Raw genomic sequence first — 17,552 nt, 5'->3', positions numbered from 1 at the left:
CCTATTAAGGAGGAAAGAAAATTGACTTTAGGTGTTTATTATCTCAATTAAGCATTTCCTGTAAATAACTAAATTGTACCTTTTATTTTGCAGGCACTATAAGAAGCGTTGTCAAGGCCGGATGCGGAAACATGTTGGTGACCTGTGTTTACAAGCTGGGATGTTACAAGATTCCTTGGTGCACTATCACATGGCAGTGGAACTTCTGCGGTCTGTGAATGACTTTCTGTGGCTTGGAGGTAGGATTAATTGATGATATCAAATTAATTGATGATTATCAAGTAGTTAGTTCCTAAAACCAAGTAAATCAAATTATCTTCAATAACTTTTCTTCTGTATTGTGAAAATGATTTCGGTGACCAAAATCTGAATATCAGGTGTGGCTAAGAATTAAGTCAAAAATAAGGTAATAAGACACAAGGAAGAAATGTGTTTAAGAAAACATGCAGCATAAAAGGTATTATTGTACTAAAGCATATACTTAAAAACAATACTGTGTGTGACTTCTAACTATTTCTCTGGATGGTGTTTATTTTTTCAGTGTATTTTATGGATGTTTTAAAAATCTTTCTTGCAGATATCTACTAGGGACTGTTAGCAAAAGATTTTTGCCTTTACATCTGTCAAAACAGCAAATGTTTAACTTCCACGAGCATAAATTCCTTCCTTTGACACTGAGTTCCCAGACTTCACTTTTTCCCTTCCTCCTGTCCTTTTCCTTTTTCCCGTCCCTTTTTTTTCCTATTTATTTGATCTATAAGTTATCTTTGAGGACAATTTCTGCTTCTTGGTTTCATACCCTTTTAGGAAAATTGCCATTTCCAGTTCTGCTTTTAACTTTCTCATTCTACTTGGAAATCTGTTTAGCTTCCTAATGGCTCTGTATGTTATATATTATGAAAACCATAACACCTTCTGACTTTCCACTTCTTTCCTTTTACTCTTTCAAAAGGTGAAGTGGCTCAGGATTCTTCAAACAAGGAAGGAGAACTTTTCTACTTCTGCAGAGCAAAAAAAATATTTTGAGACTGAAATACGAAATTATACGTATAGACTCAGAATAATTTGGATTGGAAATGACCTCTAGAGGTCTTCAAGTCTGATCTCCTGCTCATGTCACATCCACTTAAATCACGTTACTCAGGGACCCACCCTGTTGAGTTTTAGGTATATTTAAGGATGGAAGTTCTTTAATCTCTGAGCAACCTGTGCTAATGTTTTGCTGCTTGTAGTTTGAAAAAACCCAGCAATAAAACAGAAATTGTTCCTACATTAAAGCAGAATATTCTGTATCAACTTGTGTTGACTCTCATCAATCACTGCACCTCCAAGAAGCATCTGATTCCATCTCTTCTCTACCTTCCCACAGGGTGTTTAAAGACAGCAAGATCATCTCCCCTCTTTAAGGCTGAACAAACCCAGTTCTCTCTACTTCTCATACATCACGGCCCCCAGCCCCCTGATGGTTTTCATGACAATCCGCTGGGCTTGCTTTGGGGTGTTAATGTTTTTCTAGCACTGGGCAGCTCAAAGCTGGTTGCTTTGCTCCACATGTGGTCTCTCAGATGCAGAACACAGGGGAATAATCCCTTCCCTTGACCTGCTGTGGCTTTCACAGCCCGGTATGCAGTTGTTACCTTTGTTGCAAGGGCCTACTACTAACTGCTCTTGATTTATCCACCAGGACCCCCAGGTCCTGTCTGCAAAGCTGCTTTCTGGCTAGTCATCGTAGGGTTATTCCATCGGAGATGCATGAGCTCTTCTTGAACTCCACGAGGCTCTTGGTGGCCCATATCTCCAGCCTGGCAAGTTCTCCCTGCACTGAAGGCCTGCCCTGTGGTTCCCCTCGATTTGGTGTCACCCAGGAGTTTTCTGATTGCTCTATGCAATCATCTATGTTGTTAGTGAAGACAATAGATCATTGTCCTTGGTATTCATAACTGGGAGACACCACTAGTAACTGGCAACCATTTGGATTTCACACTGCCGATCACAATCCATCCTATTTTCCACCTGCTTTATACGCCAGCTGCCTAAATCTTATAGATTTGGCTGTAAGCATGCTATGGGAGACCCTGTCTGAGGGTCTCGTGAAAGTCAAAATACACAACATCCACTGCTGTTCCTTTGTCCACTGAGCTCATCATCCCATCATAGGAAGCGGTAAGGTTGCCAAAGACTGATTAACCCTTGATAAAACAATGTTTGCTGTTCCCAGTCACCCTCTTGTCCTTCATGTGCTTGGAAATGGCTTCCAGAAAGATTTTTTTACAGCCTTGCCAGGGAATTGAGGTTGACCTGCCTGTAGGCCCCTGATGCTTCCCTCTAGTGACTGGACAAAGCAAAACATCACAAGAAACCTTCCCCAGTTGGCGTGATCTGTTGAGGGGATGAGTGAGTGGCCTCACATTGGCCAGCTCTCGTCATCCATCGATGCTGGTTTTGTAGATTTGTGTCCAGTTGGATTAAGTGCTTTGTACTCTTGTTTTCCTCTGCTGTGCCTGGTGCACACTCCTACAGACTCTGCTTGTAGTTTTGGGGACCTGTGAGGTCTGAGCGTAAACCTGACCAGTAAAAGCAGAGATAGAAGGATATTGAGTATCTCAGGCTTTTCCATGACCTTTGTCACTAGGTCTCCAATTTGAGGCAGACTTTGTGTTTGTGTAAGTAGACTTTACTCCATGATACTTCACTTGCAAGCATCTCTCCTAATCTCTTGCCTTTTTTTCTTTGCTTTCCAGCTGCTCTCGAGGGGTTATGCTCAGCGTCAGTCATCTATCATTATCCTGGTGGTACTGGAGGTAAAGTTGGATCTCGCCGGGCACAAGGGGGTTCTCTTTCTGCTGAGGCAGGCAACAGGCACAGACCAGGTAAGGACGGGATTTGCTTTTTATTCCATTTACCACCACTGAACACCTGAAAATTTCCTCCATGCTTCCTAACTCTGATATTATACCCATGGGAGGATAAACTGGAGGGGGGTGGGTGAGGGGAAGGAGCTGTATTTCTTCTTAATATTTTTACATGAGTGACATTGCTGCTTTTGTATTAATGTCGACATGTGTGCTTGGCATAGAGTTGCAAAGCTTTTGATCTCTTCATCTGATTGTTAATAGCGTCTATTTTAGTTTGAATTTTGTTGGAGGAGATGCAGACAGTTTTCATAAAGTACATGTGTGGCAGAGCTGCACATGTTGAGAAGAATAAGTTAGGTACATTTATTCAGAGATCTGTTGCTATTCTAAAGTCAACATTTAATAAATAGATTTGGAAAACTAAGTTCCAATAAACTGACATAACTTTGAAGATTTAATATACTTTTTCTGAACTCTCAGATTGCTTATTAGTTAAAACAATGATTGTATTGACATCAGTATGGTCAACGTTCTTTGAGAAATGGTCTACTTAAAGTATTTGAGGAATTACTAGGAGACTAACAGAGAGGAAAAAAAATAGGAAGTATTAATAAGTCTGTGTTTCACCTGCATGCAGAATATTGCATACTGTTTCAGTTTCCCACCTCAAAAGGTTGTTCATGTTCCTATCCCCATTTTTCAACTGGAAGGAGATTGCAGGTGGGCAACAAAAGTGATCTTGACATGATTTCTATACAAAGGATAACTGAACAGCCTAGAACTCCAACATTCTGCAAAAGAGATGACTGAGGAGAAATAGGAGAGAGCTCTAGAATATGTTGGACGTTATGGAAGAGAGTGGGTGAGGATCAGTGCTGCTTTTGACACAACTAGAGGACATCAAGCAGATGGAAAAGCAAATGAAAGGAATTATTCTGTATTGTCTTTGGTTCATCCCCTACAGATCTTATAAGAAATCTTGTGCAATCCCAGAATGTTCTTTCCCTGCATCCTGTAGTGAGTCCCATGCTCACATGAACTGGTTGTGATGGGTTTCGCCCCAGACAGCTCTGTTAGGTTATTGGGGTTCAGCTGCCTGACACTGCTCTTCTCTGCTCCTTTGTGTTTGTAGGATAAATGCTTAATCTCAGAACTAAGCACTTGCCACATGGTTTTAAGGCCCCTTAAAATTTCTGTGGCTTCCAGGAGCGGCTGACTAGTGTCCTGAAAGAAAAAGACGTTGATTATTATTAGCTAGATGGGCCCAGCACAGCTGTTTTTATGTATATAACCAGGTTCTTAAGCAGTGCTGAAGCAAACACAAGCTGGGTTTAAGTGCTGGTGTAAGTACACTTGTGTGTAATGGGGTGAAAATGAATTCCTTCATCCAAAAAAAAGCAAGCCCCCATCTTTATTCATCTGTAAATCACAATCCAGTAAACACTTGCTTTGTGTTATATTTATTACAAAATGTGTACGTTGACACCAGATAATTGCAATAGTAAAGTTATCTTATTTTGGGACAGAATACTGATTTTTCATATAATGCCTAGTTGTTAAAATCTGTGCATTTGGTTCCATGACTGATAAGTGTATTTTGTGTTGGCTGTTACGGTATAATTCACAGTTTTTATCCACTTTTCAATGAATATTTAGGAGTAGGTGTTGCAATCTGTTGGTAATGGGTACTCCTTGTTACCAAAGAATGTAACAAACAAGCCACAACTATCAGAATAATTGAATAAAATACATTTTTGGTATATTATTCCTGCTCTTCTGTATAAGTTGTCTTGTAATTCAAAGTCCTGTTTGCAAACTTGTTAGCATTGTTATATTTTAAAAATATTTTAGTTTCATGTGACAAGATTTTTCAAAGCACTTTTGTGTGAAGAAAACCCAGTTACAGGGGTTTTTTGTCATCCTTTCCAGATGAAAATGTTACTTGATGGTCCATTAGATATTGTTCCCTAACTAGTTACGTTCTCTTCATGTTTTGAGATCTGAACTGTTTAGACAAACAGCTATTGTTGTGATGTCTTTTTCTTGCAAGCTTTCCTGAAAGTTGCTTTTCAATACCTATTTTTGACTCTGCAATGTCTTTCATTTGAAATCTTTACAAACTGCACCTTTGTTTATAATCCGCTTTGCTATAATTAATTTTGTGAGGACAGTATTTAATCTGGGGAACAAATTCCAGTGTGTTATCCCTTTCTGTAGCATAAGTCTAGAAATAAAAGGGGTTTCCAAATTATACACAAATGGAGAAATGCTATGCTTGGAGCTGACATTTGATTTGTACCCACTTTTGAAGCATATAGATGTCATAACTACCTTTATTGCTCCCCGATGTGGCTGGAATTGTGCCTCTTCTTGTGCCTGCACTTCAGCCTTGCCAGGACAGGCTTTCTTGGTACTGACTTTGTGCCCTGATCAAGAGAAACACTGTTCTCTTGAATGTCTTGCGACTTCCACCATTTGGCATTTTTAGGGGATAGCACAGGACCTGGCTGCTCAAAACATGTTGTGGTATTTGCTTTATATAGAAACATTAGTGGAAAGAGAAGCATTAATATCTCTCTATATCGTGTAGAGAGCACAAGCTTAAGAGGGCAGCGTTAAAGGGTTTTTTTAGTACACATAGTGTGAACTGTGGGGTTGTCCTGTGCAGGGACAGGAGTTGGACTCGGTGATCCTCGTGGCTCCTTTCCAACTCAGGACATTCTACAAGTCTATGATTCTATGATTCATTTTTGCAACCTTCAGCATAAAAGCAGACTTGTAGTTCTTGTTGGCCAGGAACTTGGCCGTGATCTGTTGACTCCATGACCTCTGTGTTGAATAAGCTGAGCTTAGATTGCTTTATGTTTAGCTTACCACCTGCTTTGGGTTTCTCTATTTTATTTTGCTTGTTTGACATACTAAACTTTTAATTCTGTTGCCTGACCTGCCTCTTTCCCCAAGCAGACTTAGGACACCTGAGTGAAGTGCTGGAGTATCTTTCTGATCTCGCTCTAAATCTCTGCTTTACTAGTCTGGAGTCAGAGTGAATCAACTAAAGGGAGGTCCCGTCTTGCTCATAAAGCAGTTTTTTTGACGGATTAACTCTTGATCATCACAATTTTATTGCCATGTTTAATTGAAGTTTAGGGCAACAAGGTTACGTATCTGATAATCCAACTGTGCAGGATTCTTGGTGACTGTTTTCTGTGAATAGTCCGGCTTGTTGGGTTGGTATGACTCAATTATTCAGAAAATTTAATGGAGTGAAATTAGTGACAATTGAAAGGGATACAGTTACTTGAAAATGTTATTTGAGAGTATCGTGTAGATTAAACGAGCTCCCACAAGGAGATTTAAGTTCTGTAGGACCTGATATTAAAATATAAGAAGTCGATTGGGATGGAAACCCATGAGCTAAACCAAAAATAATAAAGAAAAAGAAGAAAAAGGCTATGGCTTTAAATTATACACTCCAAATTCTCCAGTTCTTCTTGATGTGTCCTAGAATAAATTGCAAGTTTATGGGATTTTTACATATATTTTTTCACAAAATGAGATTTAACTTATGGTGACTACTTGAATTATCATTGGTAGTCCTTCAAAATAGCAGTGATGATCCTAATATAGCTTATAATTTTGATCAAGCCTGATGTTAGTTATGAAACATTGTAAGAACTTATTTTGTTGGCTGTATTTAAGGCTGAAAACAAAATCATTTTTGTTCCTCCTTTTAGGGGCACAAGAAGTTCTCATTGATCCAGGTACAATATTTTCATGCATGTTTCCAAAGTCTTTTCTTTTATTACTTGCATATGTTTTACATTTGTGTAGATAGTTATTGCCATGGGCCAAAACTGGTTCTGATTTCTGATGCTTCAGTTTTTGGCGATAAATTCTATGGAAGCAAAGAGACTGAAGGGTGACTGACACAAAACAAATGATGTAGTTCCATGGTTGTGTCCCTGTAAAATCGAATCAAGATCGTTTCTTCCCCTGAATAACGAGGATTGTATATTCTTTTAACTGATGAACCCAAATTGTCACACACAAGCCTTATAGTGTGGTGGTGCTCTTGCCATCGTCACTAGCAAAAATTTTGCACTAAACTTCCATAAAAACCCTAAGAGGTTAATTTACAGATGTGCTTTAAGGCTGATAAACATATTAAAAAGTTGCTTTGAGCATGTAGAATATTTCTGAATATATAGAGGGAGTTGAAAATATCTTTCACAGTAATTTTTATCTGTCTATGAGAGTTGGGTCCAGCTCTGAAACCCAAAGATTTCTTTGCCATCTTAGTAGAGAAACCTCTTGGAGAAATGAATTATCATATAATGCTACAGATTAAAGGTATAGAGCCTTGCCAAAACTTTCATAAATGTTTTCAATCTTATTATGCTAACTCTGCAATTAAAATAAAATGCTAGAAAGAACATTTTCCTGCTCTTTGTAATACCTCAGGTTTCCTTGGCTTCTATTTCAGATTCTTATCCTTTCTGTATGTAAAGACTCTTTCTGTCTCTCACCTTCTTTCTTGTATAAGAAAAGCAATTTCTTACTGTTTTGTCGGAGCCTCATCTAATTTTTTATTTTTAAATATGGAAGGTTCAGATTTGATGGCCTTTGTTATAATGTAACACTTTATTTTTTGTGATTAGATATCAGGAAGAGAAGTATTTGTTTTAAATGATTGGAGGAGAAGGTCACTGTTCCAATAATCAGTTTATTAAAAATTTGCACAGGTTTTTCTTAGGTGTGCTTTAGAAATATAATTTTTGAGTAGAACAAGTAATAATTCAGAGGTTAAAACTGCATATTTGAACGTGGCCATAATCTGATTTTAACACTTTTTCACTCATAGTCTAATTATTCAGATAAGTATAAAACATTACAGATATATCTGTTTTTTACTAAGTGGAAGATTATTCCCTGTTGGCCGGTTTATGATTGAATCCATTTTTCATTTGTACTCTTTTAAACAGCATAGCAAAACAGAACTAGTGTTTCCTAGGTAGGGCGAGTATTCTTTGCGTATGCTCTACTCAAACCTACAACACGTGCGTATTTTCTTTTTAGATATTTAGTATTTGCTCAAAGACCTTCTGGTCATTTCATCCCCTGTTCTGTTCCAGGTGCGCTGACTTCCAACGGTATCAACGCGGACACCAGCGCCGAGATAGGACGTGCCAAGAATTGCCTGAGTCCCGAAGACATCATAGACAAATATAAAGAAGCCATTTCTTACTACGGCAAGGTAACCCTGCTTATTTTTTAAAAATGAGGGTTAATTGGATTAATTGTCTTATATTTTTCAAGCACGCCAAGTAGAAGTGTTAGGTATTTGAAGGTTTGTTAATTATTACGTACGTTTATGGTCCTTAACACGTACATTATCAACTCCAGTGGTGCTTCTATGCATTTTTAAGCTGAATAATTATTTACTGGACCTACTGGAATGGTTTCTGGGGATTTCAGGAGTTTATGAAGGTGTTGCTGGTGCTGGATACTCCGTGCATAAGGTATTAAGGTAGATCGATGTTTGCATTCATAATATGAAGAGAAAAAAAATGATTTCATGCTATAACAATAGTGGCTCAGTATCCACATGAACATTAAAGACAAGTTCAAAAAGTGATTAAAGCATAAATAACTACACTGCAGCACAATTAATTTCAGATATCTCGTTTGATATGGGAGGTATCTTTAGACTCATCTGTGTAAATACTATGTGGCATTTCCATGTCTGTGGTGAAGGGAGACTGTCCAAATGAAACATGATAAATTGTGTGCATGAGTTAATTTATGATCAGAAGCAATGAAATGTGATAGTTTTGGGGATAGTTTCAGACCCATTTGGATCCATCACTATAAGGATGATTCTTGAGGGTGCATTCAGCTTTTTATGTTACCGTAAAGGCAAGTTGCTCATCTAGAAAGAGTGTGATTTCTTTAAAAGTATAGATATTTAGGGTAAGATATTTATGTTTTGATTATAATAATGTACATTATGCTCTTAGCAAGTAATCACTGCAGCTTCTTTTGCAAATAATGAAGAGCTTTGTCTTGGGATGATCTATTGGTGTTCAAGACAAGCATGGTTTGGTTTTATCTGTTTAAGACCTACAGACAGACTAACTCCGAGCTCTAATGCTGAGGAAGCAGCACTTTCTACGTATTTTATCACTTTTGTACAATCTTCTAAAATGAATTCAATCTCCAGTGATTTTTTTGCTGATATAAATGCACAAGAAAGGAGTATGTAGCTCTTGCATTTCATTCTGAGCTTTATTTCTCCCATTAGATTTCAAACATGATAAATACCTCAGGAGGAGACGGGCCAACTCAAATATCCAATGTTGGCAGAAATAATTATTAATAGATCAGATTGCTTGTCTAGAAATCGCCTCGGTTTGTTGTCCAAGCTCAAACAGGTCGATGCACATCTAGGTTGTCTCTTGTCTTTAAGCGAGCTAAATAACTGAAACAGAAAATGTATTGGAAATGGATCGTAAAAAACTCAGAATGGTTTGTAATTCACTTGTCATCAGTGATACTGTTTTAACTGAAATGTAAATGGATGCAGTAAAACTAAAGCTCTGTTGCTACAGCTTCCTGTGCTACATCGCATATTTTATAGTAAATAGAAAAGGCAAAATTAATCCTTCATTTGTCGTGACAGAACAGTTTTAGATGCTGCTGAATTACTGTAAAATTGACCCTTTTTCATCCATACCTATTACACTGTGAGGGTAGAATTTATTTCTTTGTTGCAGATTCACCACCCACACTCAGCATATATGAGGTTATCCAAAATCTTACTAATATTCCCAACTTTTCTTTGTGTCTGAATTCTCAGATTGAAGCTGCGCTGTGTCTCAAAGTAAGAAAAGCGGGAGAAGAGGCTGAAAACTGTAGTTTTATGTAATAAAATTTTAGACGACACCTTAATTTTCACTTGGGCATATGTTGATAATTTAACAGTATAGTCAGTAGCATTAAGGAATTGCTGGGTTTGGAAGATGTGACAGCTAATTTATGTGTTGAGCAGAAATACTTATCAAATCTACCCGGTGCAATAGTTCAATATTATTTTAAATTTCTCCATTTTCAAGTACAAGAACGCTGGCGTGATTGAACTGGAAGCCTGCGTGAAGGCGGTGAGAGTCCTTGCGATACAGAAAAGGAGCATGGAAGCCTCTGAGTTTCTTCAAAATGCCGTTTACATCAACCTTCGTCAGGTCGGTGCGGGAAGTCCGGTTATTTTCCTCTTCTTCTTTGAGAGATTATATTGAAGTGTGGAAGGTATTTAGATTCAGGAGACTCCGGTTTATTTTTCGCGTCCCTACCTTCCTTCTCACTAGGAATCGACTCCTGAGGATTTTTGCATCTGTGAGCCTGGTTTAAAAAGTGTTCAGAATTTGTCTAAAAATGTCGTGACTTAGTTTGAGATTAAAGTCTCTATTGGCTATTCTCCCTTGTGAAGAGAAAAAATCCCATTGTTGTTCTGTTGTGATATTGGGCAAGGGGAAAAATGGCTGCTTGGGACAGATCTGCAATGGATTTGCTTTTCTTGTTTTGATCTCGTTTAGTGAAACAGTGAGCAAATTAGAAATGGCCTATTGAAAAGTGAGTGTAAGGGTCTGACTAGTGTTGTTAATCACAGACTGGTTGGGTTTGGAAGGGACCTCTGGAGATCATCCCGTCCAACCCACCTGCTGAAGCAGGTTCACCAGAGCAGATCACACAGGAAGGTGTCCAGGTGGGTTTGAATGTCTGCAGAGAAGGAGACTCCACAACCTCTCTGGGCAGCCTGTTCCAGGCTCTGGCACCTCAAAGGAAAGAAGTTTCTCCTCATATTCAGATGGAACCTCCTGTGCTTCAGTCTGTGCACATTGCCCCTCATCCTGTCGTTGGGCACCACTGAACAGAGTCTGGTCCATCCTCTTGACACCCACCCTGGAGATATTTATAAACATTGATGAGATCCCCTCTCAGCTTCTCTTCTCCCAGCTCTCTCAGTCTCTCCTCATAAGAAAGATGCTCCAGACCCCTCAGCATCTTTGTGTCACCTGCCACTGAACTCCCTCCAGTAATTCCTTGACCTTCTTAAAGTGAGGAGCCCAGAACTGGACACAGAACTCCAGATGTGGCCTCACCAGGGCAGAGCAGAGGGGGAGAGGAACAACCTCCCTTGACCAGCTGCTCACACTCCTCCTGATGCACCCCAGGTACCATTGGCCTCTTGGCTACGAGGGCACGTTGTTGGTTCATGGTCAACCTGTTGTCCACCAGAACTCCCAGGTTCTTCTCTACAGAGCTGCTTTCCAACAGCAAAACCCCAACCTGTACTGGTGCCGGGGGTTGTTCCTCCCCAGTTACAGGACCCTACACTTGCCCTTGTTGAACTTCATCAGGTTCTTCTCTGCCCAGTCCAGCCTGTCCAGGTCTCAGTGGATATCAGCACAGCCCCTGGTGTGTCAGCCCTTCCTCCCACTTTGGTGTCATCAGCAAACTGGCTGAGGCTGCACTCGCTCTCTCAATCCAGGTCACTGATGAACAGCTTGAACAGGACTGGACCCAGTACTGACCCGTGGGGAGCCCCACGAACTACAGGTTTCCAACCAGACTCTGCACTGTTGAGGTTTTTTTGTGTAGTTTGAAGACTTTGTTAGGCCAAATCAGAAAGGAACATGGAGGAGAAAATGAGTAAACCAGTGAGAAAAATGCTCAGAACTACCCCAGAGACTGAGACTAAGCCCCTGTTGCTGATGGAGTGTCACTTGGTGTCACTGGTTACTGAGAGACTGCTGTGGTTGAAAGAATTCATAAAAAGCTGTTCGTTTTCTTACTGTTTTTCCATTTTTGCTTGTTACATCTTGGCAAGACCAGCAGTTCAAGTCCACACCATTGAGCTTATTAAGCCCTGATGGGGACAACAAATTTATGAGGGAGCTAAAATACTTTCTTTCATTTGCAGAGAAACTTTTCGGTGGAGTCAATTTTCTAAACCGACATAAATGAGAAATTAATTAATCAATAAGCTTTTATGAAAAGAATCGATTTTGTTGCAGAGTACCTTAACTGCTGTAATTGTTCCACTGTAGTTGAGTGGGTCCTGATGAAAATCATCTTGTGAGGAAGCGTTGGTTTGGTCACCTGCTGTGTTGGAGAGAACCAGAGGGAGGGTGTTCTGGAGGCCCTGCTGCTTTTGTTCCTCACTGGTTGATCCATTTCTCTTTGCTTTGTTTTTCCTCTAAAGGAACTTTGAATTCGATTTATGCCATCAATGACCCTGGAAATAAATACTCATGCATGGAACTCACTGAGGGTAACTGTCATTTGCACAACATGGGAGATCAAACTAGGTGGGGATGTGTTCTGGAAAGAAAGATATGTTAAACTGGATATTAAGAAGCGTGATCGATTTTCTTCTCAAGTCGTATTGGTATTCACTGATTTAAAAGCAATTAAAAATTTTATTGATAGTTTGAGATGGGTCTTTTCCACTGACTTCTGCTGTACCTTGTATACCTAATGATCACTCTTTCATTTCCTGATGTCAGCTATATCTGATATTATCATTATGCCGCTGTGGAAGTTCAGTGTATGGTTGCTTTAAAAAGAAAACCAACCCAAATCAACACCTTGACAATACGGATTATTTGGGTTTTGAGGCCCACTGCTGAGCTGAGAACCATTCTGTACCTTTATTCACTTCAATCAAGGATAACATTCATCTAGCTTGTAACTGCACATCTACTATTGTGTCATTTTCTTGAGCAGAAGTGTTTCTAGAAAGCATTATTATGAGAAATAAGAGTAAGATAATCCCTCCAGATGAGAGTTATAATTTGGACTAACTCAAAGAAGTTGTCATCCTGTGACAGGTTAGAGAAACAAAGTGTGGGACGGTGTTTTTCTTTCACAGGTTGATAGAACAGCAGCGCAACTGATATTCAACAGGAGAAAAAACACCTCGCAGGAGAAAAGTGTATGACTGACAAATAGAAGAACTGGGTGGTTTCCATATATTCAATCTCCTACCCAGTCTGGTAACACTATGTAATTGGTGTTTTCTGGTTATTAGAGCCGCAGGGTAACACGACTTATCTTTGCATTCAATTGTGAGGAATAAATTGTCACATCTAATTACAAGTGAGATTACAGAATTTTGATATAGTAAGAAATAATTAAAAAAAACCCAAACTACTCTCTTTAAAGCCAATCTTAAAACAAGCCTGTGGAAAAAACTGACTCAGTTGCTTAGAAAGTGAACTGCAGCCTTTACAGGTGCAATTGCGAGCTCGGTTTGTTATAGCAGTTAAATGAAAATTAACCGGTTAGAAAAGATGCTGTGCTTCAGGTGGTGGCTATTTCGCAGACACTTTATAGGCTTTTATAAATTTTTGAGGCCAGGAAAGCTGATTTTGCTGTATTTGTGGTGCTGAAAAAACAGTTTCCTGCAACTGCAGAAAATATTTGAGTAACTTTGTGGGCAATCATTAAGCAACATGTGAGGTAACAGTGTTAAAAACCTACTCAGATGTGCCTCTCTGATAGTTGTTCCAGTTATTACTGAGCACTAAGTGTACCTAAATATCATGACCAGGTCTCTTCTTATCTTAAAAATTCACACATAGATATGTGAACACTGACAGTATTATGTATTTGAGGAACATGTTTTGATAGTGTTTGGTGTTTTTTAAGCTTTTGTAACTTCATAGAATCATTTTGGTTGGAAGAGACCCGCAGGATCATCGAGTCCAACCATAACCTGACTCTGGCACTAAACCATGTCCCAAGAACCTCGTCTATGCATCTTTTACGCCCCTCCAGGGATGGTGACTCCACCACTGCCCTGCGTAGCGTGTTTCAATGCTCGACAACCCTTTCCAGGAAGAAGTGTTTCCTAATATCCAATCTAAACCTTCCCAGGTGCAACTTGAGACCATTTCCTCTCATCCTGTCACTTGTTCCTTGGGAGAAGAGACCAACCCCCTCCATGCTCCAAGCTCCTTTCAGGCAGTTCAGAGATCAGAAGGTCTCCCCTCAGCTCCTGTTCTCCAGCTGAACCCCCCAGGTCCCTCAGCCGCTCCCATCACACTTGTGCTCCAGCCCCTTCCCCAGCTCCGTTCCCTTCTCTCAACTTGCTCCAGCACCTCAATGTCCTTCTTATGATGAGGGGCCCAAAACTGACCCCAGGGTTCGAGGTTTGGCCTCCCCAGTGCCCGGGACAGGGGAATGGTTGCTGTCTTGGTCCTGCTGGCCACACTATTCCTGACACAAGCCAGGATACTGGTGGCCTCTTGGCCACCTGGGCACACACTGGCTCATGTTCGGCCGCTGTCCCCAACACCCCCAGGTCCTTTTCCCCCAGGCACTTTCCAGCCGCTCTTCCCCGAGCCTGTAGCGCTGCCTGGGGTTGTTGTGACCCAAGTGCAGGACCCAGCACTTGGCCTTGTTGAACCTCAGACAATTGGCCTCAGCCCAATGATCCAGCTGGTCCAGATCCTTCTGTATGGCCTTCCTGCCCTCCAGCAGATCAACACTCCCACCCACCTTGGTGTCATCTGCAAACTTACTGAGGATGCACTGAATCCCCTCATCCAGATCATTGATAAGGAGATTAAACAGAACCGGCCCCAGCAGTGAGCTGTGGGGATACTCCTGCCATATTTTCTTCTTGTGCTCACTTTTAAAAAATGACATAAATGGAAGAAAGGGAGGAAAAAAAAAAGGTGGAGTAGCTTTTTTTTCTGACACCTCATGTTCTTCCAGAGTTGCAGCTTTTGGGCATTCTGATCAACTGGCTTAAACTTGTCCTGTATTTTCTTATTATGCTTCAAGTTCTTTCCAGCTGTATTGATTCAGGAAAGTTGTTGGCTCAGTCCAATCACCTTTTTACAGCTCTTGTTACAGAGTTTGGTCTCTTATGTGGATGGGAGTTATTTTTCCATTGGGCATCATCTTGTATTGTCAGTTCTGAGCGAAACAGCAGCTTCAGCTTCAAAAATTGTCCGAAACGTTCTAAAATAATTTGCTAGTCTATCTGTCTCTTCATATGCTGAAGCCCTAAGATTTGAACTCTCACATAAGGTCATGGTGCCTTCTGAAAATTCGGCTTCTTTGAGGTCTCCTGTATCTCTACGTCCAATATTTAAGTATCTGAAGTTAAACACAGAATTCACTGGTTGATTCTTTCAGTTTTGAAGAACGAGTTGCAGAAATGCTGTTTGTGTCCTTTAGTGCTATTTCTGTGTGCAGTTTGTAATTTTAAACACCTTCGCAAAACGTGTTAGCGGCTCTGGAGTAATTTAAGATATTTTATGTCACTTTTGGTTGTGCGCACCAGATATTGTGCACTAGGTGTCAGCATTGGACCAGCCTTGGAACTCAATATTGCTTCCAGAATTTCCATGACAATTTCTTCCTGGCCGGCTGATTTCAAAGCAAGATTGTCCTTCAAACCAGGGCGGGAAAGAACAGATACGTGGGATTTTTGACAATATATTAATGAGCTAAAGCAGCACATGCTCCTAATCAAGTTTGTTTCAACTTTAAGCCTAATGGGGCTTAACCTTTCACTAAATTTTTCCTCAGTAGTCTGTGTGTGTATCGTATAATGGTATAAATATGTTGTGGTTTACAAGATCAGAGACCTATAAAATTGGGACAGTAGTTTCTTTGCTTTCGCAGCCTGAGATTTCAAGATTGATGATGAGATTTAATCTTAAAGGGATGAAAATGTTTAACTTGGTAAATCAATAGATTTTAGAAGTGGTATATTTTTGCGCTTTTAAATGAATATCATGTCAAATATCTTCCATAAAATATGGAGCTGTTATTGTGGCTATTTACTTGTCAGTACTACTGACAGAGTTGCTGAAGAACTCTCTTTGCTGATTTATTAGCTGTTTAATTTGAAGCAAGTCAAGTTTTCCTGCCATTAGAAGCCGTCATAACTAACTCATATATCCACTTTTTGATTAAAACCAACCCTTTTTTCCCCTTTAAATCCCAGCTTTCAGAAGAAGAGAAAATCCAGCGCTACAGCATTCTCTCGGAGCTCTACGAACGGATCGGTTTTCACCGCAAATCCGCTTTTTTCAAGCGGATCGCGGCCATGCAATGTGCTGCGCCCAGCATTCCCGAACCCGGCTGGCGGGCCTGCTACAAATTGCTTTTGGAAACTCTCCCTGGCTACAGTTTATCACTGGATCCTAAAGATTTCAGCAAAGGTAAGTGTCTCTGGGAAATTATGGATATATTTTGTAGCGTTGCCGTCAATAATTTCAGGTTTCTGTGAGCTGCTGCTGAAGGTGTTGCCGTATTCCTCCGCTTGGAGCAAATAATTGTGTTTTATTTGCGAGACCTTAATTTCTACTCTGAAAAACGTCCTTGTATTTTTATGAACACTTCTCAGTACAAAAAGGATCATACTTTGGTTTTGAGTATTTTTTACAATTCAAACGCCTTCTATTTGTGTATCAGAAATTGTATTTCTTTTAGTGTTTGTTGCTCTTATATAAAAGGCCATTCTTCAAGTATATTTTTGTATATAGGCACACACACACACACATAGATGTATAAAACATAATTATATCGGTATCTGTAGGGTTGAATATGTCACATTTTTCCACAAATCACATCAGAGTGATGTTATCTGCAAGTCTAGCATTTGCTTAAGGCATTTAAACAGTTTTCAATATGCTATATATCCTTTGAATTACTATTTGATTGCGTCTATTAAAAAAACAAAGGAAAAATAGCCCATTAGAACACATGCCAGTTATTGTAGCTGTTAAATACGGTGTTAACCTTCTGTAATGTAGGTAAGCTACGTTTCAACAATTTTTATCAATATTATCCAGAGCTGTATATAAAGTAATAATGTAAAAAGTTATCTTGATTTTAAGATACTGTGCTGCATTTTTTCTCTGAAGGAAGAGGATTTTAAGATACTGCGCTGCTTGGGAACTCCTTTTGAGTAAACCATTCCACGTTGCCCAAAAACATGTGTTCTTTTGTCTAGTTGGAATTTTGGGGACCATTCACTAAATGGTGGAGCAGCAAGTGTTGGTGGAAAGGAGACAGAGTTCACCAATATGAAAACTCTGAACTGGTTTGAATATGAATGAACTGCGAACTGGCTGAAGGGAAGAAGCCAGAGAGTCGTGGTCAATGGGGCAGAGTCCAGCTGAGGCCTGTATCTAGTGCAGTGCCTCAGGGGGCAGTGCTGGGCCTGTACTGTTCAATATATTCATCAATGATTTGGACGAGGGAACAGAGTGACTGTCAGCAAGTTTGCTGGTGACACCAAGCTGGGAGGAGTGGCTGACACGCCAGAGGCTGTGCTGCCATCAGAGACCTGGACAGGCTGGAGAGCTGGGCGGGGAAACATTTGATGAAATATAACAAGGGCGAGTGTAGAATCTTGTATCTGGGCAGAACAACCCCAGGTTGCAGTAGAAGTTGGGGAATGACCTGTTGTAGAGCAGTGTAGGGGAAAGGGACCTGGGGGTCCTGGGGACAGCAGGGTGACCATGAGCCAGCACTGGGCCCTTGTGGCCAGGAAGGCCAATGGTACCTGGGGTGGATGAGAAGGGGGTGGTCAGTAGGTCAGAGAGGTTCTCCTGCCCCTCTACTCTGCCCTGGGGAGACCACACCTGGAATATTGTGTCCAGTTGTGGCCCCTCA

At 40.3% G+C, this 17,552-nt stretch overlaps 1 protein-coding gene across 8 annotated transcripts in view; it reads left to right on the top strand.

The window, feature by feature from the left end:
- The window catches only part of TRAPPC9 (trafficking protein particle complex subunit 9), a 525,236-nt gene that overhangs the window by 12,541 nt on the left and 495,143 nt on the right, over window positions 1–17,552 (top strand). For 5 of the 8 annotated variants that reach the window (XM_065054500.1, XM_065054498.1, XM_065054501.1 and 2 more), the window contains 6 exons: window positions 94–239; window positions 2,742–2,870; window positions 6,590–6,616; window positions 7,988–8,109; window positions 9,968–10,093; window positions 15,877–16,093. In XM_065054500.1, the coding sequence (XP_064910572.1) occupies window positions 94–239; window positions 2,742–2,870; window positions 6,590–6,616; window positions 7,988–8,109; window positions 9,968–10,093; window positions 15,877–16,093 (767 nt within the window). The remainder of the gene's footprint in view (window positions 1–93; window positions 240–2,741; window positions 2,871–6,589; window positions 6,617–7,987; window positions 8,110–9,967; window positions 10,094–15,876; window positions 16,094–17,552) is intronic. The other 3 variants (XM_065054503.1, XM_065054502.1, XM_065054504.1) reach the window with 1 other exon arrangement.

The sequence above is a fragment of the Columba livia genome, chromosome 2 (genome assembly GCF_036013475.1).
Source record: "Columba livia isolate bColLiv1 breed racing homer chromosome 2, bColLiv1.pat.W.v2, whole genome shotgun sequence".
In the NCBI taxonomy this organism is placed as follows: Eukaryota; Metazoa; Chordata; class Aves; order Columbiformes; family Columbidae; genus Columba; species Columba livia.
Note: the sequence above shows the minus strand (reverse complement) of the source record. Positions and strands in the feature narration are given on the sequence as shown.